Source organism: Panulirus ornatus, chromosome 64 (genome assembly GCF_036320965.1).
Source record: "Panulirus ornatus isolate Po-2019 chromosome 64, ASM3632096v1, whole genome shotgun sequence".
NCBI lineage: Eukaryota > Metazoa > Arthropoda > Malacostraca > Decapoda > Palinuridae > Panulirus > Panulirus ornatus.
Genome location: NC_092287.1, coordinates 23,215,473 through 23,232,254, shown reverse-complemented (window position 1 = coordinate 23,232,254; position 16,782 = coordinate 23,215,473). Strand labels below are relative to the sequence as shown.

General features: G+C 47.4%; 1 protein-coding gene across 1 annotated transcript in view; it reads left to right on the top strand.

Moving 5' to 3' along the window:
* Window positions 1-9,921, top strand: part of fz (frizzled class receptor) — a 185,372-nt gene extending 175,451 nt beyond the window's left edge. Inside the window, exon 2 of the mRNA XM_071657209.1 lies at window positions 1,883-9,921. Within this exon, the coding sequence (XP_071513310.1) occupies window positions 1,883-2,424 (542 nt within the window). The 3' untranslated portion in view covers window positions 2,425-9,921. The remainder of the gene's footprint in view (window positions 1-1,882) is intronic.
* The last annotated feature ends 6,861 nt before the right edge of the window (window positions 9,922-16,782 follow it).

Below are 16,782 nucleotides of genomic sequence, written 5' to 3'. Positions count from 1 at the left end.
TCTTCCTCCTCCCCATTTCAATCTCCCCATGCCTTCCCCCCGCCTTACCCCCCCAGTGGTCTGGCTCCCTGCCCGTCGTTACCTGGGGATAATCAAGTCATCACGAGCAGTAGCAGGTCACGTTGCCCTCCCTAACTACCTCCATCGTTTAATTAGGCAACTCATTAAGGACTTTACGACGTCTTGGTGAACTGGCTCCCCGCCCGGCCGGGCTGCACGGGGGCCTGGTGCTGTGTGGGGGAGGAACACTGGTGGTGGTGCTGTGTTGGGGGGGAACACTGGTGGTGCTGTGTTGGGGGAAACACTGGTGGTGCTGTGTTGGGGGAAACACTGGTGGTGGTGCTGTGTTGGGGGGAAACACTGGCGGTGCTGTGTTGGGGGAAATACTGGTGGTGCTGTGTTGGGGGAAACACTGGTGGTGCTGTGTTGGGGGAAACACTGGTGGTGCTGTGTTGGGGGAACACTGGTGGTGCTGTGTTGGGGGAAACACTTGTGGTGCTGTGTTGGGGGAACACTGGTGGTGCTGTGTTGTGGGAACACTGGTGGTGCTGTGTTGGGGGAACACTGGTGGTGCTGTGTTGGGGGAAACACTGGTGGTGCTGTGTTAGGGGAAACACTGGTGGTGCTGTGTTGGGGAAACTGGTGGTGCTGTGTTGGGGGAACACTGGTGGTGCTGTGTTGGGGAACACTGGTGGTGCTGTGTTGGGGGAACACTGGTGGTGGTGATGTGTTGGAGCGACAATGATGATGGTGGTGGTGAGGATGCTGTTGCTTGTGCCTAGGTAGCACATCTGCCGTTTTCTTCACTCATTAAATGAAGCACCAGCTGCTGGAGTCCCCCAGCTGCCAGGGGAGGTGGGGGGTTGTTCCAGCTGTTGGAGTCCCCAGCTACCAAGGCTGCCCAGCTCCTGCAGGAGGGAAGAGCCTCCAGGAGAGGCTACAGTCCCAGGTCCTACAAGGACCGTCCCCGCAGATCCTACAAGCAATCCTCAGGTCTTGTAACAGGTGTCCTACAGGTTACATCCCCGTCCCGTCCCCCCCTCCCACGCTTCCCTCCCAACCCATCCTGCTCCCCTCCCTCCCAACCCATCCTGTTCCCCTCCCTCCCAACCCATCCTGTTCCTCTTCCTGCCTCCTAACCCGTCCTACTTCTCTCCCTTCCCTCCCTCCTAACCCATCCTTTTCCCCTCCCTCCATCAGCATATATTCCCTCCTCCCCGTTTGTTACCGTCACATAAACAGGAGGGAAACTCCTCCCGGGCGATTTAGACAGGAGTCTGGTCTCCCCGTAGGGGAATGGACATGCACAGCTGCCAGGCTTTTAATAGGTATTTTTTGCCTCGCGACTACAGTGAGGTGTGTGTGTGTGTGTGTGTGTGTTAAACCGTATTTTGTCCCCTAGTTATTTTTTTCGTTATATTTCAGTTATTACGTTTACGATCAGTGTTGTTATCATCTTGCTGTATATTGTGTTATCTTGACGTCTCACTCCACGTGATCCATGTCCTTATCTAAGGTGTTACACAGTCGTTGGCACAGGAGATATGGACACTGTGTGGTCAAGACCAATGTTGTGGTTGTTGATTGTTTTGAAGGACTGAGCCCAGGGCGGCTGTTGAACAAGATCAGTCAGGAGTGAGACGTTAATGTTGTGTTATGTGTTGTGTTGTTATAATGTGTTGCGTTGTTATGATGTGCTGTGGTGTTATAATGTGTTGTGTTGTCATGTGTTATGTGTTGTGTTGTCATGTGTTATGTTGTCATGTGTTTTGTTGTCATGTGTTGTGTTATGTGTTGTTATGTTATGATGTGTTGTTATGTTGTATTATAATGTGTTGGTTCTCTGCCTTGTGTGTCTCATAGTTCTCCTTCTGGCCGACAGGTGACGTGATGACGGGCGTGTGTTTCGTGGGTCTGTGGAACATGAAGGCCCTCCAGTGGTTCGTGCTGGCGCCCCTCTTCTTCTACCTGGTGCTGGGCACGGCCTTCCTCCTGACCGGGTTCGTCTCGCTCTTCAGGATCCGCACCATCATGAAACACGACGGAACCAAGACGGACAAGCTGGAGCGGTTCATGGTCCGCATCGGGGTCTTCAGCGTCCTGTACACGGTCCCTGCCACCGTGGTGGTGGCCTGCCTCTTCTACGAACAGGCCTACCACGACGAGTGGATGGTGGCGTGGCAGAGGGAGAAGTGTGGGAGCCGGGAGGACCCGTGGGTCGACTACAACATCAATTGCCCCGACGGCGTGGACCGCGACACGCCCCTGGCCAGGCCAGACCTCGTGTTCTTCCTGGTCAAGTACCTGAGCACTCTGGTAGTTGGGATCACCTCCGGGTTCTGGGTGTGGTCCAGCAAGACCCTGGCCGTGTGGAAGAACTGCTACAACCGCTGCTTCGGCCGCAGAACCGAGAGCTACGTGTGACAATCCGCCCCCGCCTGGCCCACCAACGCCCACGCCCTCACCCAGGGAGGTGGGGCCTCGGCCGCCCCACTCAACCCACACCAGGTGCCCCCGGCCAACCCGGCCTTCAACACGGTCGTCACCCAGCTCCTCCCGGAGGAGGCCGTGCCCTTCAGACCCACGAGAACTCCCGAAGAAACCAACTTCTGAAGGAGAGAGTCAGGGATGTGGGTAGCCTGCGTGTGACGCTCCCGTTATAGATGGCGGGTTTTTTTTTTCCGTCGGTCGGGAGATAGAGGCGTTGTGTGGCATACATTTGCCCATACAGACGTCACGTCCTTTACGAATGACGTCAGAGAGAAAGAGAGAGAGAGAGAGAGAGCAAATGCTCTCCACAACCTGTCGAGATATAGTTGCCAAGTAAACCCTAAATCTACACACTACTACAGTTAGTATATCAAAAAAAAGAAAACGAACATATGCTCAGATACTTGTTTTAGCACTTGTAAAAAAAAGTAACTCTCCCCTCTTTGTCAAGTGGGGGGGGAGAAAGGCACCTTCCACTGTGAACTCCCCCTCTTTGTCAGGTGTGGGGGAGAAAGGCACCTTCCACTGTGAACTCCCCTCTTTGTCAGGAGTGGGGGAGGAAAGCACCACCACCACTTTGAACTCCCCAGTATCGGGGAGGGGGGGAGAGAGGAGACACCTCTTCTGGAACTCCCTGGGTTGGTTCCACCCTCACACCTCTTCCTCCTCCTCCTCCTCCTCTCCGTCGGGAGGCTGCAATAGAGAACTATTTTATATATAATATAATTTTTGGCACGAGATGTCCACAGGAGCCAGGCGGGCTGGACAAACAAACACACACACACTCAAAAGTCGTTCATCGCAAGACGACGACTTTACTTCCTTAATTTTAAGTTTTTAATTATTTTTGTTAAGTCTCGTTTAAGAATTGCGTTCCTCTTCCTCAACCTGGGTCGTCGAGGAACCAGACACCCAGATTAATGCATTATTAAGTTGTAACGACGACGGAGGAGTTGTGGTGGTGTTGTAGCGGCGGCACAAGGCTTGTCCAAGAGCTCTTGCCCACACCTCACCTCACCTCACAACCCACGTAGCTACAACAGTTGGATACGACACTTCAAGACGAGAGAACATGGCTACTCAAGACAAGAGAACATGGCTACTCAAGAGAACATGGCTACTCAAGACGAGAGAACATGGCTACTCAAGACAAGAGAACATGGCTACTCAAGACGAGAGAACATGGCTACTCAAGACAAGAGAACATGGCTACTTAAGACAAGAAAGCATGGCTACTCAAGACGAGAGAACATGGGTACTCAAGACGAGAGAACATGGGTACTCAAGACGAGAGAACATGGCTACTCAAGACGAGAGAACATGGCTACTCAAGACAAGAGAACATAGCTACTCAAGACAAGAGAACATGGGTACTCAAGACAAGAGAACATAGCTACTCAAGACAAGAGAACATGGCTACTCAAGACAAGAGAACACGGCTACTCAAGACAAGAGGACATGGGTACTCAAGACAAGAGAACATGGCTACTCAAGACAAGAGAACATGGCTACTCAAGACAAGAGAACATGGCTACTCAAGACAAGAGAACATGGCTACTCAAGACAAGATAACATGGCTACTCAAGACAAGAGAACATGGCTACTCAAGACAAGAGAACACGGCTACTCAAGACAAGATAACATGGCTACTCAAGAGAACATGGCTACTCAAGACAAGAGAACACGGCTACTCAAGACAAGATAACATGGCTACTCAAGACAAGAGAACATGGCTACTCAAGACAAGATAACATGGCTACTCAAGACAAGAGAACATGGCTACTCAAGACGAGATAACATGGCTACTCAAGACAAGAGAACATGGCTACTCAAGACAAGATAACATGGCTACTCAAGACAAGAGAACATGGCTACTCAAGACAAGAGAACATGGCTACTCAAGACGAGAGAACATGGCTACTCAAGGAACACTTAAAACCACGACACTCGGGTCGTTCTTTCAAGATACTCACAACACCAACACCACGACCCCCTGACAGGCCCTCGAGACACACTTGAAGAACACCTCCAACACTCGAGGGAACAGTGGTCTAAAGTGCTTCTTGAAGACACTTGATAACGCACTTTAGCTTCCCTGAAGATACTTAAGGCTCATTTTAAAGCACTCAGAAACCTACTTAAAAAGACTCGGTGTGCACGACATGCTCACTCCCACTTAAGACACACTTAAATCGTGCCGGCCCTTATGGAGCACTCGACACTTTTGAGATGTACTTAAAAGCCTCATTACAGTTAATAAGTTGTTGACCAAGTTGTCTCCCTCTGATGTGAAGGCGTTGCCAGAGCACAGTCATCCCCCCACACACTGGCCACGCCCTTTTCGCAACGGTGATGTCCACTTGTGCAGCAGTGACGTCGTGTGTGACGCATTACTGACCTCCTGTGTGACGCATTACTGACCTCCTGTGACTACGTAGCAGCAGTGACGACGTCCTGTGTCGTAGCAATGGTGTTCCGTGACGCAGCAGTGACGACGCACTGTGACGCAGGAGTGACGTTTAGTTCCCCTCCCACCTTCAAGAGCCGAAAGTGTACATTGTAAATGGATCCGGAGGTCGTGGTTCAGCGACTCGTATATATATACATATATTTTTCTGTGTCGAGGAAACCCGGGTCACCCCCTTACTACAGGTCAAAGGTCAGTCTTGGGGGGGGGGGAGGGGGAGGAGGGTCAGCGACTGGGTCATTTTCCAGGGGGTTCCAGACGGCCTTTGGGAGGCATGGCCCCCCCCCCCCCCCATATCCAGGGGGTACTTGACCCGCAGGACGCATCTCCAGAGTCGGTGGGAAGAATCCCCCCCCCCCCCCCAGAGTGAGTCTTCAGGGGGGTACGAGCATGAAGAGTGCGTTTCCAGTGACCCCCCCCCCCCGTAGAGTCTCTTTCCAGTGGGTGTGACCCCAGAGTGCGTTTTAGAGGGCACCACGCACCACCCACAGCCCAGGACTGTATCGAGGAATTCCAACCCTTACTGCAGAAGTTCATAAGGACGAAGGTTCCCCCTCTACACATGTAGTCAAGTGCTGGAAAGGATAGTGAGCCTTGTTGAAGGAGGGTATAAGGGCGAGGATCCTGAAATACGTGCTCGGAACTGCATTACGTGTGGGATTTTGAGACTTGCTCCAGGACACCATAAAGGTCACGACCCTCAGGTACGCATCTCGTGATCTGGTGTGAGGAACGACGAGGTATACTGGACCTTATTGTAGGTGTGTAGAGGGGTCAGTATCTCCTCCACTGGAGGCCGGCCGAGGACAGACGATTTTGGATCTTAATGCTTTATTTTTAGACGAGAAAGACACATACACACACGAGTTCAAATGTTTGATTGGATTACTCTCGTGTCCTTGTGAGGGTTGTTGAGGCTGATGGAACTAGAAGTGTGAGGATCATGTGTACGTGGTGACACACCTCCAGTGGGCCTCTGTACGTGGTGACATCTCCTGTGAGCCTTTGTACGTGGTAACTGACACCCCTAATGGGCCTCTCTACGTGGTGACACCTCCAGTGGGCCTCTGTACGTGGTGACTGACACCTCCAGTGGGCCTCTGTATGTGGTGACACCTCTAGTGGGCCACTGTACGTGGTGACGGACACTTTCAGTGGGTATCTGTACGTGGTGACACCCCGTACGTGATATGCCTCTGTACGTAGCGGCACAGTCGACCCAGCAGGACACAGGTGGTGCAGTATGAGGGCAGGTGACCCGGCACTGAGCACTGTTGTGGCCGGGGATGACTGGAGTCCAGGTTGACCTTTGACCCCGGCCACGTCACGACCAGAGGGGTTGGCGGGGGGGCTGAACCCCTCCCCTCCCTCCTCTTATAGTCCGATAAACCTTTGAGCTCTACGCTACAACTCACTTAAAGACGACGCTACAACCGAGAAGGACCACGCTACACCCCACACTACAACCTTTGTCACGACGGTACAACCCACAAGGACGACGCTACAACCTTCGTTACGACGTCACAACCTTTTATCACGACGCTACAACCTGCAAGAACGACGCTACAACCTACAAGGACGACTGTACAACCCTGGTCACGTCGGTACAACCTCCAAGGACGAAGGGACACCCAATAAGGACGACGCTACAACCTTTTTATCACGACGCTACAACCTTCACCACGACGATATAACGTACAAGGACGACGTTACAACTTTTATAACTCGGATGTTGTGACCGTCGACCCGACCCTTCTAAAGTGTTACAACACAGTTGGTCACAAGCTGCTCAAAGTCGTCTTCGGCCTTCGGGGAGGTAATCCTTGAGACTCCATGGACGAGGCCTTCGGCTCTACCGCCTCTGGGCTGTTACCTGGAGCCAGGTTCTAAAAGACACCTCCTCTGTAGGTGTAAAGGTCTGGTGTAAGTGTGTGGGGGTCCTGAATGTGGCTTGAATTTATATTTCCTCTACGACGCGAACATGACGGAATGATTTGCCTTCTGTTGATGTACTTATTAGTTTCCGATTCATTTTATATAGTCTTTGTGTGTATAGATGGGGAGAGGACATGGTCACTTATGACTGTCCATTGTCCTTCCATACGACCTTGATTCCTTTTTGTTTGGCTCTCTGTCGTGATGGAAACCTTTTATCAGGATTGTCTCGCAAAAGCAAAACATTTCATTATCATTTAGTGCGCTTCTTGCGAGGCCGTTACTGAGGGAGCAGAGGTTGGGGGGTATAGAGGGTCTATAATAACGGTTAGATTCGTGGCTAAGGATCCCTGGGATGTTGACGAAGGCTTAGGATCCCAGGGATGCTGAGGAGAGAAAGCCCTTGCCAAGATTACCTGTATAGATTCCCACATTGGGATACATCTATAGATTCCTCCTTAGACTGTCTAAGATCCCTCATCTCTGTAGGGATACAGGGGCCCTAAGGATCCCTCCTCCGTCGTGTAGGATATTACCCCCATAACTTGCTCTAGGGTATCCTTAAGTCTGTAGGATTCCTGTCGTACAATCCTTCTTTTCTCATGTGTCCCCGTGGCAGCGTCTGTCTGTTCTCGTGCAGGACCCGCTGGAGAGGCGTGTGTGTCTCTCTCCTTCGAGAGATAGAGAGGTAAGAGATCAAAAGAGATCGATGGACTGATGATAGTCATCTGAGGTTTACCCACTGGTTTGAGCCTGTATCACAACCCCAGTTTTAGTTCCACACCCACAACAACTTGCTGGGAGTGAATTCACTTAATATTTCTCGTCCGAAGTTGTTTCTTCCCGTGACGAAATTTTATTTTTTTCTTCCTCGCCTCATGTTGTGAGGTCAAATCACGGGGTAGCGTTACTCCAAACCTGCCATGCGAAGATTCAAATCTTTTTTTTGGGGGCCCCCCCAGTTAAAACTGTCTTGAGGCTCAGTGTTCTGCAGTGTCGATATATTTCTTTTTTTTTTGTGTTTTCATGTAAATATTTCAGTGAATAGTTATATATATATAAGATTCTGTTCATGTTTTTTTACTCATAACGAATCAAAATGTGTATTATTTCATTATTACCCCCTCCCTCCCTTTTTTTTATATGTAGTAATAATCAAATTTGTGTACTTTTTTGAGGTGTCGTCTGTACTGTGGTGGAGGGCAGTGCGACTCCCTCCCACATCCTGGGCTGAGTGAGGTACAGAACGTACCCCTCCACAACCCCCCCACTTCTAGGGTACTACAGGGTACTACACACCCCGCCAAACCCCCTCCAGTGGTGGGGGTACAACAGGGGCCACCCCCACCCCGGTTGGGGGTACTGCAAGGAAACCAACCTCCCCCCCCCTTTTTTTTTTCCAGTGCTGGAGTGCTTGAAGAAAACTCCCCCCCCCCCCCCCACTTAGAATTGGAGGGAGGGCGGTCGTGGGGGGGGGGGGGTTGGAAAACCCACCCAGCAGCTGATGTACATATAAACATTAAATATATTTGAATAAATAATTTAAAAAAAAAAATAGGATGTCATATGGTGTTGAGGTACCAGTCATTGTTTTTTAGGGAGTTTATAATGTAAACTTAGGATGTTGTAATTTATAGATATATATATAAATTAAAAAAATATATATATATTAAAAGAAATTTTTACTGACGTAATTCTCTATGGGGATAATAATGTCAGATCAGCTGGAAATTTTTTTGTATTTTATGACATGGTTACAAGATGCGTTTTTTTTTTTTTGTAATGTAATGAAATCATTTCTTCACTAGCGGCCATTTTCAAACTGTCATGGATTGACTATTGTCTGAACATTATTTTTTTTCTTTGTATAAATGGATCCATGTGATTAACGCCCATCTATATTAATTAGCTAATTTTTTTATATGTTGATCCAGTTCTCTGGGGTAATTATTTGTCCAATGTGGTGTCGAATTTTGTATGCAGTTATATTCTGTAATGTCTCCGTAAGTTTTAAAAATTGACTGTGGAAAATTTTTATAAATTTGAAAGGTTTCCATTTTTTATCCTTGATGAACGGCGTTTAAGTTGTATTAAATTAGACAAATGAAATGTATATTTTTTCAAAGTTTAAACATCATTGTTTGTTATTTTAAAACTTGATCTGAATTTAATGGAATGACAGTCATTTGTGTACAATTAGTGAGGACTATGTTAATTTGGCCAATTAGAATTATCTCAATCCAGTTTCGTTAATGAGTAAAGTTTCATAAATTATGTAAATGAGGTATAATTATAATTATGGTCAACAGTAAGCCAGCTTGGGCAATGACTCACGTTTTTCATTTTTGTAAATGCAAAACTCTATGTATAAAAAAAAAAACAAAAAAACTTAAGTTTTAAAAGTTATGACATTTGTTTAAACGATCAACAGCACAGGAACTTGAATTTGTTAACAAACTTTGTCCATCTCACACACATACATACACACACATATACCCCTCCAGCCAATCATTTTTGTAATCATGTAAGTTTAAGGCCCTTCGTGCCCTACCACCTTTAAACGACTTCTATTTACTGACCCTCGACAAACAGGGCATATTTTCAGGCCCCCCCCCCCAACCCTACCAGTGTTGTGGGATAACGACACAACAACAGACCATCTCTCTGTGGGTGTGGGTACCTCCCTTACCCAACCAGTGGTCTTGTCTTTGTACCAATAAATAAATTGAGACTAAAAAATCAGATCTTAAAATGAACTGAGAAGCTACTGTATACACAAGACTTTGAGGGTCAGGTCTCAGTGTCGTGAGCCCACACCTACTGGAGGTCGAAGCAGTAAATATGAGTCCAGGAGAGGACACACCACATAGTAATGTAGTTGTATTGTCTGTGTTCGAGAGACTTAAAAGGACGTCCACAATGAGCTTGCCACAGTTTATATGTGTATTTATGTGTATATTCTGTACATAATTCCAGTAACTTTTATATATGTTTTGTATATAGTAAATAAATAAAAAGATCTCATTTGACTGGCTTTTGTTTCCACTGGTCCATCTAGGAAGTCCTTCTTTTCATAATTACTTTATTGATATTATAATATATATATTACAAACTATGTTACAGAGATGCTGTAACTTTCATTAAAAATTTTTTTTTATGATGGAAAAGTAGAGGTATGCCAGCCATATTCTATAGTGATAGCAGACAATTTAAGTCTGCCTCATTACATAAAAAAGCAGAGATCTTAAAATTATCTTTATTTATTCCTGTCAATTATCAAATGAGCTGATATCATTTTTGACAAACACATCCTTAATTACTGATAGGAACCACTGACAAGAATAAATAAATGCTTTTGAAAGCGATTTTGAACAAAAAAATGACCTACAAACCCACATTAGAGGGGGGGGGGGGGGGGCAACCCTCTCTTGCTAGACACAGTAATTCAACACGGGCACAGCTGAACACTATGTGACCAACACAATACCAGCACCACACACCTCTGCCACACTAGCCTCTGTGCCACACCAACCTCTGTGGCACACTAACCAATGTGCCACACCAAGCACTGGACCACACCAACCACGGTGCCACACTAACCATTGTGCCACACTTACCACTGTGACACACTAACCACTGGGCTACACAAAAAAAAAGAAAAAAAAAAAACTTACTTCATCTCCCCTTCCTAACATTTACAACACTGACCGAAAAAACAACCACACTTCAATAACTCGAGTATGAGGGTCCACACCTCATCCTCGACCCAGGTCGCCAGCCAACACCCACCTCCTACAGAGCTCCTAGGAGCAAGTCGCTCGCTGAATCACGACTCAAAATCCACCTTCCACCATGAAGGTACTCACGTGTTAAGAATTGTCTTGTCCTCTTCCCAAGAGACGAACACACATCACCACACACTGCTTGACCTGTGTGTTCATCCCCCCCCCCCGGCGGACGAGGCTTGTTCCCTTGGCGCTGTGAGAACAAGCACAGGAGGGGATGCAGGGGGGGAGGAAATAGTAAGTACCATCTACCTTGACCTCCCTGCCTTCAGATGACCATGGTATGGGGATGATCTCCAGTGGAACGCAGCGCTCAGTAAGTCTGCCCCGTCCGCTGGGCACGACCGCAGATCAACAGCTAGGGCGAGGAGGACAGCAGCAGCAGCAGCCCTGAGGAAGAATATGCAGTTTAAAAACCTGGACTTGCATGAGCGATGGTGGTTGGTCTTATACAATAAAACGATGCTTTTATCGCTGGAAAGTTGAGCAGAAGGTAAGAAGAAAAATAAAAGTCTTTCATATGACTTACAACCACAGGTGGGTAATACACAAAAGTTATAACTACACCTTATGTGTTCGTAACACCTTTCCAGCTATGAGTGAGTACACCTTATGTGTTCGTAACACCTCTCCAGCTATGAGTACACCTTATGTGTTCGTAACACCTCTCCAGCTATGAGTGAGTACACCTTATGTGTTCGTAACACCTCTCCAGCTATGAGTGAGTACACCTTATGTGTTCGTAACACCTCTCCAGCTATGAGTGAGTACACCTTATGTGTTCGTAACACCTTTCCAGCTATGAGTGAGTACACCTTATGTGTTCGTAACACCTCTCTAGCTATGAGTGAGTACACCTTATGTGTTCGTAACACCTCTCCAGCTATGAGTGAGTACACCTTATGTGTTCGTAACACCTCTCCAGCTATGAGTGAGTACACCTTATGTGTTCGTAACACCTCTCTAGCTATGAGTGAGTACACCTTATGTGTTCGTAACACCTCTCCAGCTATGAGTGAGTACACCTTATGTGTTCGTAACACCTCTCCAGCTATGAGTAACTCACACACAAACAATGACACATCCGTGAGGGTCTCTGTCACGACACGAACACAGGTCCTTAACTCTCCTCAGGACCTGTGTGGTCTTCTGCTCGAGTACGGTGGTGTTGGGTGTGGCCGAGTCTGTCTTTGAGGGGGGGGGGGGGTTGTGATGGGTGGTCCCTTGTCCAAGCCAAGGTCACGGTTCTTGACCTCCCCTGCCCACCCTAAACATGGCCAAGCGCCGTATGACTCACACTCCACACTGGGACTGCTGAAAGGGGTCGAACCTGGGTCCCGCTAATGGCGTTGACCTCTGAACACGGGAGGCATTGTGACCTTTGAACACGACGGAGCGACCTGTCTTGAACGCGAAATGGACATACACGTTAAGGGACGATATCCCCCCCCCACCCACAAAAAAAGTGTACAAATACGGATGGTGGGTTGGTTACTGTGGGAGTACAATTTACATTCCAAGTTCATACATGTGTCTTTATATCCTATTCACATGCCCTCCTATGCATTTCGGTACGTGTGTGTGTGTAATTATTACCTATCTGAAGTGTACTGGATAGGTGTACACACTCGCGAGGCCCTGTGTATGTGTGTGTGTACTTACATATCTGTAATGTATTGGGGGGGGGGGGATCTGAACACTGTGTGTGTGTGTGTGTGTGTGTGTATACCGTGTACAGTCAATTCATCTCTTTGATAACAAGGAATAAAAATGAAACTTTGGGGTTTTTTAACACACACTCTGGAGTTGTATATACGACATTCTCAAGTCGCCAAACATTTACTTAAGAGAAACATCGCACCGAAGAATCCTATTTCACCTGTAGTTCTACCTCGCCAAACGCAACTTAATTATACGCAAGTTGTCGAAAAAAAAATTTAATCCTGTCGCCCTTATTCGTCTTTATATAGATAATAATTAGACGAGGCCTTACGTGTACGCACAAAACTACATATTTTGAGTACTGGGACGATGAGGATGATCGTAAAATGACCATTTAAATGCTGTATGGCATTTAAAGGTAGACCAACTGGCCCTCCCAAGAGTGGAGAGAAGATGGGATGATGTGTGTACACTTCGTTTTCCATGGCAAACGAAGATGGAATGCTCTGTGTACACATCGTTTTCTATGGCAACCGAAGATGGGATGCTGTGTACACATCGTTTTCTATGGCAAACGAAGATGGGATGCTGTGTGTACACATCGTTTTCCATGGCAAACGAAGATGGGATGTTGTGTACACTCCGTTTTCCATGGCTACACATACACACTTAATGCCACACCATCATTACATCTCTCTCCAGTGTGTTTGTGTCATGATAATCATGACCTGTTGCTCGATTGCTCTTTTAGTATATTACGTCCCTGAGCACGACGGTACGACCCTTCAAGCACGGACGGTACGACCCTTCAAGCACGGAGGGTACGACCCTTCGAGCACGACGGTACGACCCTTCAAGCACGAAGGTACGACCCCTACTTATAGTCTAGGTTATAACCAGACCCTTAACTATGGAATCACGTCAAAGGTTAGGCCATTATCCCCAGGTCTATATACACACTCTCACACGTTACTGCATTTATATTAAACGACCAAAATCATGAATTTAACCCAACCCTGGTGACCTGACCTCATGGATTCTCTATGTACCAAATTCTAATTTCAAAGTCTAATCATTTCCTTCACACGTCCCCCCCCCCCCCCCCCCCCCACACACACACACACACACACCATTTTCTTTTCTCAATTCGTTTTCTGACCCACGGAAATAGATCTCCGAAGTTGCCATAGTAAACGCCCTGAGCACCAAGCGTCGTTATAATACCCCTAAGGTTCAAAATGCAGATTTGGGCGTAAATTCCATGAGAAATGACCATGAACAGAGCACTACTGACCAGAAAGAAAAAGGTGCAATTTTTTTGTGTGTGTGTCCTCCCATTTCCACACTCCAGTTTAAAAGTCACCTTCATGACACGTGTCAATAAGAACGTATTTTCAAAAAATCTAAAAAATACGCCCAACCAGGAATGGGGCAATACTGAGCTACACGGAAATCTGGAACTTACTGTCCCCTAACAACAAGGTCTATTATCCTTCATCCTTTGACCTCATTGCTCGTACGCCCGGTAGGGCGTTAACGGACAACTACGGACCACAGGGTAATCTAAACCTTATCATACAGTAGCGTAAAGACCATTATACCCTAATCAAGCATCCCAGACTTGGGTGACACCGCCACCGGTGTTGCCCAACTTATCGTACCGTACGACCTGTCGGTCGCCATATATAAACTCGTCGTACACGACAGAGGTATACAACGACTTGTAAACCAGCTACACGAGTCTACCTACCGTAGACCGGTCGCTGTAGAGAGGGGGAAACTGGCCGCTGTTGTAGACGGTGAGTGATGACGTAACGGTGGAAATCAATGGGGAAATAGGGAGGAGTCGACCCACTGGATATCGCTGGCTCGCAGGACACGATTCGATCGCGCGGAAATTCCTGGGTCGGAGGGAGGGGTGTGGTGGGGACGATCTAATGGGAGCGCGATTGTTGGAGGATGGAGGGGGTGGAAGGGGGGGAGACTGACCCCCCTTAGGGGGGAGAGAGAGAGAGAGAGAGAGAGAGAGAGAGAGAGAGAGAGAGAGAGAGAGAGAGAGAGAGAGAGAGATAAACGACCAATGTAAAAGCGCATCCTAACTACCACCACTTTCACTGAAGACCACTTCCTTATACAACAGATTCCACACCTAAAACTTAAACCATATCCAGTACCTAAAACTTAAACCATATCCAGTACCTAAAACTTAAACCATATCCAGTACCTAAAATTTAAACCATATCCAGTACCTAAAACCATATCCAGTTCCCTTAAAATGTCTTCCACTCTTAAAATGCTAATTATCCAACTTCCTTTAAAATGGCCTCCACAGCTAAGTCGTCAAAATACACAGACTAACATCATGGGTGTATAGATACGTAACACACATATAGATACTAATGGTTTCCAAGACATCTACTTCCATAGTTAATGTATAAAGTATCTATAGATATTGACCACTCTTATATCTTAAGAGGGGAAAGGCAGTTCAGTTTACGTTAAACGTGTAAACTGGATCAACTATATTGTAATTAGGGATATCCCTAATCTACACCACGTAAAATTAAGTTGTCCTGATGACTCAAGCTTATCTTGGACGCTTAAGCTTCCAGTTATCGTTTATCTTGGACGCTCAAGCTTCCAGTTACTGTTTATTTTAGACGCTCAAGCTTCCAGATCACGCTTATCTTGGACGCAGTCTTACAGCTAAAACTTACCCTATCTAAGCTTCCTGTTCACTTCTATCCTAAGTACTCAAGCTTCAGCTTTAGCTGTTCCCCTAGATAACCTAAATAAGCTTTATCTTGGACGACCCAGCTTAGTGTACAGAAGACCAAGAACACAGCTTAGGAATGTTGCTGGTCTGAATAGTTGAGTCAACAACCCCCACCTCCTAGTCACTCTGGGGGAGGGAGGGGGGGGGTGAGGGGTACGGACATAGCAGAGAGTGGGTGTTGAGTCATCTTGTGTGTGTGTGTGTGTGTGTGTGTGTGTGTGATAATGAAAGTGTATGTATGTAAGGGTGTGATAATGTGTGTGTGTGTGTATGTATGTATGTGTGCAATAATTAATGTGTGTGTGTGTGTATTACGAACCTGTACTGTATAGCGAGTTCATCTTGACCCTTCTCTACTATCACACAACATACACTCGTGTATGCTGTCCACATACACTCTCACACGACACACTATGATGATGATGATGATGAAGAAGAAACATGTTAAAAATACCTCCTTCTTACCCATAACCTTCAAATAATGACAAAAAATAATTAATAAATCCAAATTACGAATTTTTGACTCAACACGGTAGACTATCACCAGCATTCAGGTCCCCCAGAGGGGTAACAAGACCACGATAGATGTGGTGTCAGGGCCAGACCTCCTCACCTCCCACACACATCCTACAGCTTGACCTATGACCTACCCTTAGTTCTGACCTGAAATCCAGTGTCGCCAGGTCCTAAACCCTACCCCCCCAACAAGGAACCCCCCCTCCCTCCTTCTTCCCCCCTCACTGGGCCCTGAGAGACTCTAAGGGCTAATCCTGGACATATCTATTGACCATTAAACCACACAGTGAGGGCCTGTCTCCCTTAACCGCCCAAGCTTGAGGTCTGTCCTGCTCTCCCTTAACCGCTTGTTCAGGGAGGGAGGGGGTGTAAGGAAGAGGAAGAAGTGGGTGAGAGGGGGAGATCCTTCACCAGATCCTACGTGGATGGGGTTTAAACACGTCCTGCGCAAGCATCCTATAGGATTATCCACCACGTGTTCAATCCAGGCTCGGGGAAAAATTATATATATGAGATATGAGGGTCAGTTGAAGGGCTCAACCCCTTACCCTCGCGCCCCCCTCCCCACTGAATGGCCTCAGCATCTGTCGGCAGGAGAGCTCTCCCTCCTTCCCCTCCTACACCGCCCTGGTCTCCATGCTGGCGCCTCGATCGATCTCCCAGCCTGTTGCTGTCTGCGGCTCGCATCACCAGCCTGGCCGGTGTGGCTCTGCGATCGGTTCGGTGAGAGATCTCTCGCGTATTCAACATCAATAATAATAATAATAATAATAATAATAATAATAATAATAATAATAATAATTATCATTATCATCATTATATCAGGCGAGCCTCGGTGCCCGATAGCCAGTCCGATGACACGCAAGGACACACGACACCAAACTGGGTCAGCCACGCCGATAGTGTTCATCGTACGGGCGTGGACCGCCAAGAACATTATGGCAGACCACTGGAGAACCACTGGTGGGACATCAGACGTGGATGGACCTTTCCCCCACTGTAATAAGGGTCAGGGTCGTTTACGTACTGGAGAACCACTGTAGATATTAAGACCTGGTGGGACATCAGACGTGGGTGGACCTTCCCCCACTGTAATAAGGGTCAGGGTCGTCTACCCACTGGCACTCAGGCTGTCCCCCTACGTCACGTGA